At 57.4% G+C, this 16,435-nt stretch overlaps 1 protein-coding gene across 3 annotated transcripts; it reads right to left on the bottom strand.

The window, feature by feature from the left end:
- Window positions 1–314: 314 nt before the first annotated feature.
- On the bottom strand, window positions 315–15,699 carry Snup (snurportin-1). Of its 3 annotated transcripts, none has more exons than XM_037226869.1 (7): window positions 15,662–15,699; window positions 13,011–13,252; window positions 5,856–5,964; window positions 5,319–5,453; window positions 4,075–4,263; window positions 3,234–3,608; window positions 315–831 (listed from the first exon to the last, which is right to left on the bottom strand). In XM_037226869.1, exons 2-7 carry the CDS (start codon window positions 13,184–13,186, stop codon window positions 820–822), a joined length of 996 nt encoding a protein of 331 aa, XP_037082764.1. In that variant the 5' UTR covers window positions 13,187–13,252; window positions 15,662–15,699; the 3' UTR covers window positions 315–819. The 3 variants fall into 3 exon arrangements, with proteins under 3 accessions (XP_037082764.1, XP_037082762.1, XP_037082763.1); XM_037226867.1 differs by lacking the exon at window positions 15,662–15,699 and adding an exon at window positions 14,948–15,641; XM_037226868.1 differs by lacking the exon at window positions 15,662–15,699 and adding an exon at window positions 15,107–15,641.
- Between the last annotated feature and the right edge of the window lie 736 nt (window positions 15,700–16,435).

Below are 16,435 nucleotides of genomic sequence, written 5' to 3'. Positions count from 1 at the left end.
TTCACGCATCACAATAGGGTCAATGTCAAATTTTCATCAGAAACAGAAACAGGAGTATTGGCCGCGACCTTCTCGGGTTTCCGTTTCTGCGCTTGTGACCACCGGCTTTAAAATAAAGCCCTGCGCAGTGCACATCCCAGCTGATACAGCCGACAGTATCTAAGCAGTCAGACACGAAGATGGACAAGTCAACTAATTCACTTATTGGGCAGAGGGTGGGGCGACTCGGGGCGGTTCTGCCGGTCGGTCTCAGCGTGTCACCACCGGCCTGGAGCCGTCTGGATCACATAACACCGACACAAAACACGCAGGCATGAACAAACTGCCAACATGGATGTATTTGGCTTGAGAGTGCGGTCACTATCCACCAAAATTCAGTCCCACAACAGGTCCACACACCGAGGGCTCCCGATCAACTCAGTAATGAGCGACTCAGCCGCTATCACAGCTCCCAGCGGCGCCGGCGGCCCGGCTCTGGGGAGGCCGCCGCCAGCTGACGGCGCCGGCGGTCCGGCCGCCCGGGCGGGGCTGGGGGCCGCCAACGTCGTGGACGGCAGCGCCGCGGCCCTGACACGGCCCCTGGCAGAGCCCGGACAGGTGTCTGCACCGGCCGGCAGCAGCGGCTCCGCGCCGGCCGCTGGGTTCGGGCGGAGCTCATCAGCAGGCCCACACGCCGCGGACGGAGGGCGACGGTGCGTCCAAGCCTCCGGCGTGCAGGGCACGGTGTGGTACGCCAGCTCGTGAATACCTGAAGGCGGAACTTCCCCCGATGTTCACCGCAGCGTGACCGGGACACAACAATGGCATCGGCGCTCCTGATCAGGACTCCATCTGCAAAGCACAAATAGCAATTGTTAGACATGCACAGTACCGAGCACTTGATTGTTTAATCTCCTATGCATGACATGTGTGCATGACATGACGTTGGTACTTCTACCGGAGGAAAAGACAAAGGTAGTATACCTAGTGATTGACCCCTGGCAAAAAAGATTCACATCAGCGAGCCAGAGACCGCAGACGGAAGCCCCAACATCCACCGAAAGCCTCGTTAGGTGCATGCGATACGACAAAGAACACCAACCAGGAACGGCAACACCCAAACAACTTACAAGGTCGGTGGGAGTCCTCATTAGACATACCAAAGTAAAAACGATGAGCCTACAGGACGTTCTGCTACTGTGTGCGAACTTACACAACGTGCATCGCAAAATCAGGGTGGTTATACCGGGCGTTCTCAACCGCGGATACTCCTCCTAGGGGTAATGAGACCAGACGCTTCCAACCGCGGGCAACTCCTCCAAGGGGTAATCGGGCCAGGCGCTTCCAACCGCGGGCAACTCCTCCAAGGGGTAATGAGACCAGGCGCTCCCAACCGCGGGTAACTCCTCCAAGGGGTAATCGGACCAGGCTCTTCCAACCGCGGCCAACTGCCCCGAGGTGTAATGAGACCAGGCGCTCCCAAGCGCGGGCGACTCATCCAAGGGGTAATCGGACCAGACGCTCCCAAGCGCGGGCGACTGCTCCAGGGGGTAATCGGACCAGGCTCTTCCAACCGCGGGCAACTCCCCCAAGGGGTAATGAGACCAGACGCTTCCAACCGCGGGCAACTCCCCCAAGGGGTAATCGGACCAGGCGCTTCCAACTGCGGGCAACTCCTCCAAGGGGTAATGAGACCAGACGCTCCCAACCGCGGGCAACTCCTCCAAGGGGTAATGAGACCAGGCGCCCCCGACCCCGGGCAACTCCTCCAAAGGTTGGTGGGATCACGCGCCCCCAACCGAGGGCAACTCAGGCCAAATATTGTCGGAGTTGAGAAAGATAACCGTTTATGCAGTGTCAGCAGGTAGACGCTGGCTGGAAGGTGATGTGCTGCCATGCACCGCATGCAATAAGCCCAAAATATCTACCATAGAATCCAAAAGCAGGGTCAGTGTTCCACTGGAGTATGAAGGTTCGAGCGAGATACCTGTCGCCAGCATGCGACCACTACGCAGAACACTTCTCTCCACCTATCAGCCGCTTGTATGATCTTGGTCACAACAACAGGCAAGATACGCATGGCCTATGCTTACTGAATTTTGTTGTTTGGTTCATGGAACATCATGATTCGATAAATCCTCAGGGAGAAATTAGCCCCGCAACGTCCGAAAACACTTAACCAAAGGGTGAGGCAAAACGGCAAACAGCTCTCAGTAACGTACAATGGGGCTACAAAGCTAAAAGATCGCTGTAACCTCACGAAATGCACTGCCTTACTCGGACCGCAAGGAACCGAGCTGGCCGGACCGGAGCCCCCCGTGTCCGCCTGGCCCTGCATTGCCTTACTCGGACCGCTTTCATGTCATTAAATTTAATTCATTGGACCGCACGGAACCAAGTTAGCCGGACCGGAGTCACCCGCTTCCGCCTCGCCCTGCATTGCCTTACTTGGACCGCACGGAACCAAGCTGGCCGGACCGGAGTCACCCGCGTCCGCCTCGCCCCGCATTGCCCGTCGTGCGCTCACGTATTCTGCGACTTGTATGATACTACTGCAATATTGTTCTACTGTATAACCGGGGCATTCATATTGGAGATCAGCACAGCTTTCATTTTTCCATGACACATTTCAACCAATGATTTGCAGGGTAAAATTTGCAGTCAAGTCGGTTTGCGGTTTGTTTATAAAGATAAGCAATGCTGGCACTGATTTGACGTCATCACAGCGGTCAAGTACCACCATTCACTGATGACAGTGCGTAAAAGCATGCACAATTTTGCGGTGGCATTTTTTAATTTTATCTATTTTCCCAACCAGAGGTCTGGAAGAAATCTTTTGTTTTCTTCGCAATCCAAAACATAATAATGTATTACCAACTGGGACTTCGGCAAAACTGCAGAAGTCTCAACCAAACGCAGCATGATTTTGGACCGCGGACACCCCTCGGGCGTATTGCGTCGTTACAGCAATCGTTGTCGTTTAGTTCCAATAATACAATCCGTTAAATTAAACTTAAGTGACAGGAATGTTAATGAGAGCGGTTTCACGTACTTACGCACCAAATTACAAGAATTTCGAACGCTCATAACTTTTGAATCCCCGTATCTAACGAGCGTTTTCAACTACCATAATGCAGATAGAATCGAGTAGTCCATTTCGCCCAACAATACAGTCGACAGCTACAGAACCGTGAAAACATTCTCCACAACAGCCTACGTATCCAGAACCATGCCCGAATGCGGAGGCGTCTCACTTTCTGCCGTCGATCGGGCCGGCGCCGTTTGCGCCGCTTCTCCTCGAACTCCGCGACGAAGCCGGCGCGGCCGGCGTAGTCTGTCGGCGCGCCGAGCTCCTCGGCCGTCATCGGCACGCCCACCGCCTCGGGCAGCATGAACGGCTTGAGCCAGAGCACGAGCGGCGTGACGCCCGGCCGGTAGCGGGCGCCGCGGTGGAAGAAGAGCGCGCCGTCGGCGGCGCGGCCGGCCGCCGCCGCCGCCGCCGCCAGCTCAGCCGGCGCGCAGGCGGTGTACGGCACGGCGCAGAAGCGGTACGGATTGCGGCGCGACGCACTGGCCACGTCCGCGCTCTCGGCCAGCTTGGAGGCCAGCCAGGCGAACCGGAACTCCGTCTGCCAAGGTCAAGGGCAGATGTGTTACACGTGAGGACGGGCTCAAGTGTCGGCGTCGAGCACTTATGGTCAGGGGGTGGGGGGCTGTAGCGCGCGCTCGGCTCCGAGACGACCTACCGGATGACGAGGAGCTCGACACCAGACACGGCCTGAGGGCTCAATCCCCCCCCCCCCCCCCGAGCGGACGTGGAGAACAGGGGAGCACGCACACACGCGCGTTCAAAGGGAACACCGACCCTCAACCCGCCCGCTGATGCCACGAATTCGGCTCACCAATGCGGGTTCTAGCCAATGAAAACAACGACCCAGATCATACGACGACCGCCACCTGAGCAACAACAAAGACCCGCCTCCAAACGTCCGGTGGACTATTTCAAAGGGTCGACAACCTCGGCCGTGAGCCAGCGAGTCGGAAGATCACGGACAGCACCACCAACGACGCCAGTGAAAGCCCCCCGCACCGTACCTCACACTCGTAAACCTCGTGGCCGTTCCAGCAGATTAGGTCCAGCACATGGAAGGTGCCGGCCGCGTCGTCCCATATGCAGTCGAGCAGCGTGGGCCGCTGGCCGAGTGGACCGCGACAGCCGGCCGGCAGCAGCGACGGGAACGTGCGCAGCAGCGCGCCGGCTGCGCTGTACGCCCGCGTGCTCCGCTGAAACAGCGCCACTCTCCTCAGCACCGGCCTGGGGTCCTGGCCAGGCGACGGGCTCCAGACTGGCAGTGCTGGGTGTGCTGGGGGCGAGTGCGTCACGAACTAGGCGTGAGCCTAATTGGAGACGAATGACAGCTGAGCGCCGAGTGAATGGCGAGGGACTAGGCACGACACGGCTCATCGCAAGGGCCAAATCGATGTGTATCTTTCACGGCAGGTGCCTCTCTACGTGCAAACATCCGACGTAAGAATTCCACGGCAGAGCCATTACGAGTCCGTGGGCATGGATATGTATCAGTTCACCACATGGATTTGGACTTTCCTGGCGTGTTTCGGTTTCGTCAATGTCACCTCGACACCAATTTTTTGTTGGCGGTCGGATCCACCTGCGGGGTACCGCCGGATTGGCACGGACTGGATTGTGGGCAGGGCCGTTCCCATCGCTGGAACTCCCCGGGTGCACGGACGCGCGACAGGCACCTGCCGTAACTGTACCTTCGCATCGGAGCTGCACAGCCGCAGTCACCCGCTAACGATGTCGGCACAAAGAACAGCTGGCAAGTAGCGAGCGCTCGCTGACAGTCACCATAGGGCGTCGGCGACCGATGCGGCGCCGCGAGCACGTCCACAGCCCCGCGTCGGTACCCGGCGGTCCCAGTCGGGGCGCGCCACCAGACACCGGTCCGACCACCCGGGACGGGGCGGCCTTCCTGCCAGGCCACCGGACCGGGCGGGGACTGTGACCCCCCGTCCGGCGGTGGGTGCAGCGCCGAGCGGCGGGGTGACGGGCGCCCGGACCGTGCAGGTCCTATGCCGCACCGCCGGAGGAGAGCCGTGGCCATCTCTTAAGACAAACACACCACACGACGCAAGGCCGTTCAGGCCTGAATAGCAAATACACAAACCACACACCACCGCGACTTGCTTCCAGTCCAGACATACATAAATATTGTTTTATGACCGCTCGCCAAGTGCTGCGCGGCGAAGGCCCCGCCCAGGACGACGGCCGGCCCGTTACGCTGCCGCCAAGGTCGGCCCCACCCGCAGCCGCTCACCCTTTTTGCCACGACGAGGCACCGCTTCCCCGGCGGACACATCTTCAACAGCCAGTCCGCCTCCAGGTTTTCAGGCTTCTCTTCCATCCATTCGGAGAACATCAGCTGGTTCGAGTACCGGGACTGGTAGTACTCCTGAAGTACAGCCCGAGACGTTATATCGATCACGACACAGGAGCTCAAACAAGCGCTGACGCAGTGGATTTGGGAAAGTAGAGGTGCTCCTTTTCCCTGGCCACGTGCGATCCACATCGGGGCGACAGTAACCGTGCATGCTAGCCGTTGACCAGTGCGAAGTACGAGACCAGACACCAGCCCCAACGACCACTGGTCAGCGGTGACTGGTCTGCTCCGGACGTCTCATTCTACCGGCTCACGTCTGCTTAGAACAAGTATGTGCAGCTATTGTTAGAACAAGTATGTGCAGCTATTGATCTCGCTAGGAGACAGTGGCCTTCAGCCAGCCCTCTGGCGGGCCACCAACATACTCCTCCTCCCCGCGCAACCAGCAAAGGCGTTCGACATTGCCGCAAGTACCTTCTTTTTGTACTGGAAGACACTGGGCACGGTGGTGTCCATGCCCTCCTCCTCGTCGCCATCGTCGGCCGTCAGAGCCCGGAGGCGATCCAGCCGGTCGTCTCGCCCCCTGGCGGCCGTAGGTCGCATCAGGGGTGAGCAGGACGGGGGCTGAGGCCCAGACAAACCCAGCGCAGGCGCAGAACATTGCCAAAATGGAGACGGATCGAAGGAGCTGACACGACAACGCACGAAAAGGAGGTCGGTCGCAACCTGACGATACTCGCTGTCCGCTGACCGCTGGCCAGTTCCGCATTCTCCTCTCCATCGTCCGATGATTGCGCACGCGATCGCCACTCCCCTGGCCGACGGGTCGGTGAGACCGTCCACACGCCATGTCCATCACTAGGCCCACTTAAATCCATTTATGTCGGTGTTTACCGACGGTGGCCGACAACACAGCGCCAGCCGCCCGGACAGACCGCTATCAGCAATGACAGTGCTGTTACAAGGCGCTGGCCGCCGGTCAAAGTCCGGCGGTCATCAGGACAGCGGCACAACGCCGAACAATCACACCGAATCGTACACCGTAACCAAAAATGTGCGTGGCGCGGTTATCGTGACACTCAACACTTACGTGTTGAGTGTCACTTGTAGCAGTTGAGTGACACTTACGTGACACTCAACTGCTAGTGCCCAAAGTCTGGATAATTGTATGTAGATCCTGAACGTGAACTGGAATATATCATGTGCATTTCATCAGATGTGTGTGCAGACAGTGGACCAGCCTACAACATCAAACGATGATACGCGAGTAACGGTCGCGCGCTTCCACGCCACCCGCTAGTGACGCTCATTGCAAGGTTGTGCCCTGGGTTAACGCGACTACAGGTTAAGAGCATTTCCGCATTAAGCGAGGCCTCGGTCGTTGAACTCTCGATCAATCCATCTCGAGGCTGGCGCGGTATACGCCACATACTACGTTTCCAAGAGCCTCATCGCTGCCACGTCGTGAAGAATGCAAACCCGTTGCCAAAACAGACAATTTTTTGACCATCCTACAACAAAACAATGTTTGGCAACCACCACATTTCTCTGACGATATAGATAATGATTCCTGAACATCCAACCATGACAAACACTTGCGGCGAAGATTTGTCGACATCCGCGTCAGGTGTTGATCATATATTCAAGCTGATAAGTCATGCAGGTGGGTACTGGTTGGCACGTTATGGCGTGGTCAGCAAACTTAAAACTTCCAACAGTCGAAACAGAATCTGACGAGCGTCTCCGGCGGCACTGCGGCGCCCGTTTGGTGGCATCCACCAAGGCCAAATTCGTTACCGCCCGGACTATCCACGGCACGCGCGACCATAACCCACGGAGTAAGGTGGGCGATGATGTCATGAAGTTTAATAGCTCACTGGATGCCACAGACATCTCCATGGCACCCCGCACGGTACATACAAGGTTTGTCGCAGAGGGCTTGACACGCTGTCTCACCAAGGCAGGGTAATCTGAATGGATGATTCGTCTTTTAATGATCTGCCGACTTATTCAACGACACAAGCAACTGCTCCAGTGGCAAGCGTCGCGAGCTTGGAAGCCGATTGCAGCTGGGGACGGCGGAACACAGCTGGGTTTCCAACACAGCAGCTAGTCCCACAGCTAGGCTGCAACTCACAGCCCACCACACGGTTGTGGGCGAACATCCAGACGACTAAACTAAGTCTTCCCCGTTATTTGTTCCTTGAATTCGAAAGTGTTTGGCACTAGACGGCATACAGCCCCCACGCCTCTTAAATCGGAGTGTTTCTCTCTTGACACTAACATCCGTCCAGACGTCCTCTTATAGCGTTCACAGCTCGTCAACTTAACCACTTCGAGGCGTTGCACATCCGTCTTATTTGCCTGACAAGTTACTCAGTTAGCAGACCGAGGCCAACGACTCATCTCCCGCACAAACACACAAGCCAAATAAGCATTCCCCCGTTCCCGTCAGTGCCCGCAATCCCCACAAAACCAGACGTTGTCAGCCCCCTCCCTCCCGGCACCAGGTCGAGCAGCCCGAGCAGCAGTCCGTCACACAGGCGGCGGCGCCAGCCCTGCCGCCTCCGCCCCCAGACCGGACGCACTTTTTACACGGCCGGCCCAAACGGCCGCCGCCGCGAGGTCCAATTGCCAATGGTCGGAGTAATGTACGGCATCCTGCGGCGAGGCGACCCGACGGCGGCCGCCCGGAGCCGGCGGCGCCGGCCACGGCCGGAGACAGCGGCGCACGGGAGGCCGCACCGAAGCGGTGCCGTTTCCGGGGCAGGGCTCCGGGCGTCGTCACATGGGGAGGCAGGGCTCCGGGCATCGTCACACGGGGAAGCGGACAGAGGTGTAGCGACCAAGGGAGGGCTCTGGGCACCGTCACGCGGGGAAACGGACAGAGATGTAGAGACTGACGAAAGGGCTCCCGGACACCGTGATGATGGCCCGGATTTTCAGGTGCACCGATTGCTCCAGCCAAGTGGCGTCCAACCCGGACACCATTAGACGAGTACACGGACAGCGCCACCAGCGCTGGGACACAGGCTGTCCTGGAGCAGCTACACCGGACAGGTGGTGCACAGCGGAAGGCCATGCAGGTGTGCATTGTAGGTGGTAACAATGTGAAATAATAGTACATACGCGATTTTTGCACGCTTCCTTCACGCGCCGCCTTATAAGCTGTGAACTGTAAACGATAGCCGCCAATGCAAACACAAAAGGGCTGGCCTTGGCGATAACCGTCCCGCGTGTGCATTGCTTTCATGTCTGGAGCATCACTGACGTCCAAGTCAACTTCATCGAAAAACTCGACAATCCAGTCAATGAGCCCCCTCGCACGACCGCCACGTTCACACTGCACTCGTTCATCAAAAGTTAAATGAGCAAATTAGGCCAGTGACGGAGCCCAACAACCATTCCCAGCATTCTCGGGGAAACGACGTCGCGGATCGCAACCACGAGCCGCGCGGATCATGGCCAACGGTGACGGGCAGCATGCATACCGATATCGAGTAAAACTAATGGAGAAAGGTAAGTAATAACAAAGCCAGCAGCCACCGTTCCAAGGCTTGCCTGATGGCACGGGGGGGAGGGGGGGGGGGGGAAGTCAGGAGTCGCTGTCACTAATCGCCGACGCGCCAGAGCAAAACAATCGTCGCCGGCCCCAGGAGCTGGCACGTCAGTTAGCGGGCACAGCCGCGCGGCCCTCTGGCAATCTGCCCGCCCGCCAGGTGGCAGCCCGATCGGCGGCAGCGGGATGGACACGGCCGCAATGGGCACCGGGCGTCAGGGCGGCCCACGCAGCCGGCGAAAATCGGCTGATGCCGCCCAGATGTGGTGGCTATTGTGCGCAACTGGTGCACACTGCCGAAGGCTTGTCGTTTGGCAAGAAAGATGCATGATCGATAGATGGATATCTTGGCACGTCGATACTGATATGTCGATAGATTCACATACTTGTCTTAAACAAGACTATGACGCACTGAAGTCGACGGGAGTTGTAACTCATAGAATGCAAACTGTCATGTCAACCGTGTCACGTAACCGCAACCGACCGCAACTCATCTGACGCGCCTTGGGCAGCTGCGATATCTTCATAGCAAGAGAACGAAAGCAGCCGACAACAGTCACAACGTAACACCTTCAACCCATAAGAAATCGTTAAAATGTCTTACAGACATCATCATACCATCCGAATATGCCTATTAACGCACGCAACCGCTACCTTACTCGCAGGGCCACTGCAGTGTCCCGACTTACGCCACTTCCTTCGCCGCCATGGCTCACCCGGTGGCGCTGCGGGGTTCGGCCGTGCGCCCGAGTGGTTCGAGTCGGGGGTGGGGGTGTGGGGAGGGGGGAGGGGCTGGACGAGTCTGGCCCGCCGCGAGCGCGGCCACGGTCAGTCCGTCGGCGGGCCGCGTCGCTCGCATTCGTGTTGCCGCCGACCATGGGTACAGAGCAGCCGCGCGCGCTGGCCTCCCGCCTGGCCGGCGCCGGCGTGTTGGTCGCCTGCTTCTGCGTGTCCCTGGCGCTCGGCAGCTGCTTCAGCATCGGCAACCTCACCACGTACGTGACGTCGTACCTGCGCACGAGCGCCGGCCAGCGGGTGGACTACGCCGACACCATGTGGCTGGATTCGGTGCTGCGTGTCACCATGGGGCCGTTGTACGCCGTCGGCGGCCTGCTGCACACCCGGTTCGGAGCGCGGCTCACCACGGCGCTGGGCGGCGCGCTGCTTCTGCTGGGCACCTCGCTCTCGTCGGTGGCCGTGCGCGTGTCGCTGCCCTGGCTGATTGCCGCCTACAGCCTGCTGCAGGGCGCCGGCATCGGCGTGGCGCTGGCTAGCGTCAGCCTCACCTGCGTCGCCTGGTTCCCGCACCGCAGCGGGCTGGCGCTGGGCGTCAACATGGGCGGATTCGCGCTGGGCCCGGTCGTCTTCAACTGGGTGCAGACGGGCTACATCAACCCGGGGGACGCGGCGCCCGGTGCCAACGGCTACTTCCAGCAGACGGACGTGCTGCGCCGCGTGCCGTCGCTCTTCCTGCTGCAGGCGGTGGTGCAGGCGGCGCTGCTGTCGCCGGCGCTGCTGCTGCTGCGGCACTCGCCGGACGGCCACGGCGATACGACGGTCGAGAAGGCGCCCGATGGCCAGCCGGCGACGGTCGAGAAGACGCCCGACGGTCCACCGCCGACGGTCGAGAAGGCGCCCAGCGGCCCGCCGCCGCCGGCGCCAGCCTCGCTCAGTGTGGCCGCCGCGCTGCGCACTCGCCGTTTCTACCAGCTGTTGGTTGGCTACGTGCCCACCATGGTGGCTTTCGAGTTCTTCCAGGTGGCGTGGAAAACGTTCGGCCAGACGTTCATCGGCGAGGACCGCTTCCTGACGATGGTCGGCAGCGTGTCGCCGCTGTTCGCGCTGCTCGGCAACCTCGGCTGGGGTCAACTGGGCGACGTCACGACCTTCCGCTCGGTGCTGGTCGTCGCCAACGGCTGCATGGCGATCCTGTTCTGCACGCTGGCGGCCACGCCGCACATGGGCGCCGCCGGCTACTGCGTCTGGGTGTGGGCGCTGTCCGCCAGCTTCCCGGCCATGTTCGCCTGCGAGCTGCCGCTGATCACGGCCGAGCTCGGCGCCGCCAACGCCGGTGTGCTGCTCGGCCTGATGAACGCCGTGCGCGCCCTCTGCACGCCCGTGACACCGCTGCTGGCGCGGCTGCTGCTGCTCCGCCGCCACGGCTACCCCATCCTGTTCCTGGTGCAGGGCACCTTCGCGCTGCTCGGCATGAGCAGTCTGATCTCAATGTGGCCGGCGGACACGGGCGGCGAGCCGGGCAGCGGCGGCGGCGGGGGTGGTGATGAGGAGGGACGCCGAGCGCAGGCCGGGAGAGACAAGTCTGTCACCGGCGGCGAGGAGGGACGACGCGCGCAGGTCAGCAGTGATACGTCTGACATCGGCGGCGGGGAACGACATCGCGCGCAGACCAGCAGTGATATGTCTGACGCCGGTAGCCAGGTCGCACCGGAGGCCAAGCCAGGTCAGGTCTGACGCCGGCGGCCAGGTCAGGTCTGACGCCGGCGGCCAGGCCAGATCAGGTCTGACGCCGGCGGCCAGTTCAGGTCTGATGCCGGCGACCAGGCCAGATCAGGTCTGACGCCGGCGGCCAGTTCAGGCCAGGTCTGACGTCGGTGGCCAGATCCGGTCAGGTCTGACGCCGGCGGCCAGGTCTCGCCGGCCACCGAGGCCGCGTCGCCCTGGAGGCGCCGTCACACTCGAAGGGCCCGCCGGGGGGCCAGAAACCGGCCGACGGCGGCGGGGCGGACCAACCTACCCGACGGGAGGAGCGGACCAAGTGTGGACCGTCACAGAGGCATTCCTCCGCGCACGACGACGGGGCAGACCCCGACGGCGCGGCGAAAAGGCTCCGCGAGAAGCACGACGTGATTAAAAGAGCAGCGCTGTGCGCCGCGCACATCGAGTGTATCATTGCGGGGACTGGAAAATACACGGTATAAGGAATGCGAGCTCGCATGGTCGCGTGGAAGTGTTAAATTTGTCAGCCACCGGACGAGACCCTCGGTGGCACAGCAACACGACTCGCGCATTACTGCCCCAGCGCAGAAGTACAGGGAGTCGCGCATTACTGCCCCGGTGTAGTAGCACAGGGGGTCGCGTGTTACTGTCCCGATGTGGAAGCGCAGGCAGTCGAGCATTATTGCCCCAGTGTAGTAATGCAGGGAGTCGCGCATTACTGCCCCGGTGTAGTAGTGCAGGGAGTCGCGCATTACTGCCCCGGTGTCAGTGCAGTAGCCCAGGTAGTCGCGTATTATTACATTCGTGGCACAATTCATCAGGAAAATGACGGAGACTCTAGGTCCTATAGCACAGGGAGCTATACGTTCCTGGATTACAAACACAAGCCATTCATTCCGAGTGCGAGGAACGAATTTAAAGGGAATTTTCGCGACTGGTCGTCGCCCCTCCCCCTCCCTTAATTGGTTGTTTTACCATTAATTAGGTTAGTTAACACGACCAAGTAAAGCAATGCTGTCTGAACCTTTTCAGGTCCATTTTGTTGTGAAAATGGATCCAACTATGATTTACCTCGTACCAAACAGCAACACTCAATTAACATTCACTATGTGTATCCTTACTCCCTATTGTTGTCGGTCCAGAGAAGTGCTTCACACAGCAATTGTAATTGGGCAACACAATGAAATGAGACCATTGAACTCACATTGCTTTACTTGTGAAAAGCACTCCATGCTAGGGGAAGGCAATTCATATCACTGCCCTTGTTGTTGGTTACTGTAGCACATAGTTTGACTCATTGCATATGGTACATGGCAGTACAAGAGGCAACATCCTATTCGAGTCAGCATCGACATGTCGGTGCTGCCCCGATGGACGGCACATTTTTGGACTCATTACATTTTCATGGCATTATTTCGCTACATCGCAATCCCCCGCTGGGCACTTCTGCAATAAAATCAAAACTCAAGGCAGCTTTCCTCACATTGTTTCCCGACAGACTGATCAACAGGATCTGTTTTTACCGCCCAAAACAACGTCACGCGCTGGCCTAGTTTACGACGCCCCGCGCCTCGCCTCGACTCTCCAGCTCGGGGGCGGCCCCTACAACTGACCGCTTCTGTCGCTCCAGCTGCTGGACACGCCGCTCGGCCTGGCTCTCCTCCAGCCTGCTCTGGTTCTTGTACTGGGAGCGCCTCTCGGTGAGGTCGGCGCCGACGCCGGCGTCCGAGGCTCCAGTCTCGGGGTCCACCACCAGCCGCTCCGATAGCTGGGCCGCCACGGCGTCCATGGCGGCCGGCGGGGGTCGGGCCGGGCCGGCGTCAGCCACGACCTCAGGGTGGCGCCGGCCGGCCAACTGTCGGAAGCAACACACGCACGCGCCGGGTCAGGCGTCAGAGAGGGTCAAGGGGGGCCCGGCTGGTCCGCGGACGCCGGCCGCGCCGCTGAGCTCCACCGAAACGGGTGGAAACGGACGGAAACGGACGGACGGACGGACGGACGGACGGACGGACGGACGGACGGACGGACGGATGGACGGACGGACCTAGGTGGTGCAATGATTCCAAGAACCAGGTGGCTGAGACAACATGCCAAAATGCTTACGGATGTGAATCAAGGACAGATGGCGTTACAGACTACAATGGGCTCTGGGCCAAAGAGCATCCCCTGGGCAATAAGGTGCAAAGGGAAACACATTGTCACTATAACAGTATGTGCCTACAGGCACATGCTGCCAGCCAGCAGCAAGATGAGGCAATTTGTTGAACAGCAAGTAGATGTGACAACTATCAATTTGCTTTTTTGTGATTTATTTTTGTTGTACAGAAATGCAACACATGCCAATGTAAACCCTGTTATAGTGTGCCAGCAACTGTGGCAGTCATGTTGGTATTAATGTGTTATGGCATAACAGGGGTTCAATCCAGGGTGCCCCATATGAGACACAAATGTGCCAACCAATCTGCTGTTACAACCCCCATTCTCCCCACTAAATAGCTTCAGCAGCAAAGTGGCAAGGGATCAGTGCAGCTGTTAACATCTGAACACAGAAATGTGAGGCGCTGGGGCAATGAGGAGCAGGACCTTGAATAGAAATCCACAGAATACCCCCAGCTTTATCTGTTAATTGTTTTACTCAGCGGCATTTGAGCCATCAAGTTCATGAGATCCAGACAATCACTGTCACTGATAGGGCAACTGATAGGGCACTGCAGCTCATCTGGCATGACAAAACTTGGGGTTTTATGAGTTGAGCCCCTGCCTCCTATATTGTGACAGTTGTTCAACCAATGAAATACAAACAACTTAGCTTTTTATACTTTTCTTCAGTTGGACATCACATGCATCAATAAGATGAGATATGTAAAAGTGTAGGCATTTTCCCACCAGCATTGTTGTGCATGTAATGTTTTGCTGCCACACCCTAGCTTTGAGAACATTTGTTGCAAGAATAAGCAAATCCAGCAACAGCCCAGTCCCAAAAGACATCACGACACCAGGAAATAGCAAGTCAAGATGAGCCAATGTGGTTTACAAATTCAAGCTTATCACAAATTGACTTGGTAACTCAATTTACATTGGTATAACAGCAATCTCCCTTCAGAAGAATGAACATGCATATCCATAAAGGTGCACACTGCACCCTTGCACCAATGAAGTGCATGGGAAAAGGCCTTTGAAGTGACCAAACACAATACCTTGATAATCTAGTTCCATAGAAAATTATGCCTACTGATTCTTAGGGTCATGATTGTCTGGGAAAGGCAGTACAAGCTCAATCACCAATTCAAGTCCTGCATCACTCCAGGCCTCTAGCCATGGTAGGCACAGTGATCAAATATATTGAGAAGGGAGGAGACACCTTGGCAGCTTGTGTCTCAGATCAGGAAATTGATGGTGTTATTCACTGACCTTACATTGTAGGTAAACAAACTTCAAAGTCATTTACTTATCCCTGACAATAATACTGAACTTCTAAGATCAAAATATCACATTTCACTTTGATGACAGATGAGCTTTTGAAAGCTTTACTCACTTTAAAATCACTTACCTCTGACAATAACACTGAACTTCTAAGACCAAAACATCAAATTTTGCTTTGAAGATAGATCAGCTTTTGAGAGCTTCACTTAATCTACTCAGAGTGGCCACAAATACCAGAAGACTCGAGCATCCTCATGAAAGTTGACAATGTGCAGTTCCACTTTACCTTAGCATGTAAAACAACTATCTTGGTGACAGGCTTTTGTTTAGTTTGACTGCTTGTCAGCAGATACCATCCTATACATACTTTGGCCAGAACCTCATGTGAGTTTCAATGATACCATATCAGTTATATTGCCATAATAGTCTGCCCCACTGTCAAGTTTGATAACAAACTTCAATCCCGCAGACATTAATGTTGTAACCCCTAAAGCTGTTGCTAACACACACAAGTATGGGGATAATAGGAGCAACAGGGCAGTATGGTAATACTAGGACCTCAGGAAATAGGGGCAATAGCGTTAGATAGCCTTGGGTAATAGCAAGGACTTGTGGAAATGTCCGGGTCCTGTGTGCGTCCTGAGTCATATGAGCGTATATATGCGTCACTGACGCAGGCACTGGAACTCCTGAAACATCCTGAAGCGATAAAACTAAGTGCGCTAAAATGCAACATTGATACCAGTAGATGCACCAGACATTGCCCACGACATCTAGCCTGTGGATCTAATGTCATATTCCATAATATAACGTTCCCCCACATCTCTCGACTTCCACCTACAGCGCCCGCGCGATCACGCCTCCTGCACGAGGCGACGAACAAATTACCGGCATGGTCGTCAGCTGAATACGCGAAGATGTTGAATACTGCTATATATAACGTGCAGCTGATCGCACAATGATGTCACAAAACCACAGGCTGCCAACGTGGTAATATCTGCATGTGCGCCTTATGAGGCCTGGTAATATCTGCCCCACTAGTCCATGGTGACACCGAGGCGCCTTCCGTCATGCGTATGGCAACCAACAGGCGGGTGGTGACCGAAAGGAACCGAACAGTACAGAACGGGAGTGCATAGAACCAGACGGAACAGACACTGGGACGGTCGGACTGGAGCCAGATGGGAGGTCGTGAAGCAAGATATAACCGAACGGGATCCCTCCAAACCAAACCAGATGGGACCGAGCGGAACCAGGGCGGGAAGCGGAAGGAACCTAACCGAGCCGGACAGGATCGTACGGCATCAAACATAACCTAAAGGAACCGGGTGGGACAGAACGGAACCATTAGGAAAAGGACAGAAACGAACAGGACCGGACGGGCCCAGACCAAACCAAACGGGACCAGACGCTGGCTCCGGATGGGACCGGATGGGACCGGATGGGACCGGATAAATTCGCACAAAATCTTATGGAGCCAGGTGAGACCGGACAGGACTGGGCGGAACCGGATCGCACCGAGCGTGACGGGACTAAATTGGATGCAACAGAACTGCACTAGACTGGACCGGGCCGAACCGGACCGGACCGGACCGGACCGGACCGGGCCGGACCG

Source organism: Pollicipes pollicipes, unplaced genomic scaffold (genome assembly GCF_011947565.3).
Source record: "Pollicipes pollicipes isolate AB1234 unplaced genomic scaffold, Ppol_2.1 Scaffold_5724;HRSCAF=6776_pilon_pilon_pilon, whole genome shotgun sequence".
In the NCBI taxonomy this organism is placed as follows: Eukaryota; Metazoa; Arthropoda; class Thecostraca; order Pollicipedomorpha; family Pollicipedidae; genus Pollicipes; species Pollicipes pollicipes.
The sequence above is the reverse complement of the archived record's forward strand: the minus strand, read 5'-3'. Positions and strand labels throughout refer to the sequence as shown.

Coding starts and splice junctions, on each gene's coding strand:
- Snup (XM_037226869.1), bottom strand. CDS start 13,186: ATGGACGCCGTGGCGGCCCAGCTATCGGAGCGGCTGGTGGTGGACCCC. Junction 5,965..13,010: donor CAGCTGGAGCGACAGAAGCG/GTCAGTTGTAGG, acceptor TACGGCCGCCAG/GGGGCGAGACGACCGGCTGG. Junction 4,264..5,318: donor GCCTCGTCGTGGCAAAAAGG/GTGAGCGGCTGC, acceptor GCGCTGTTTCAG/CGGAGCACGCGGGCGTACAG.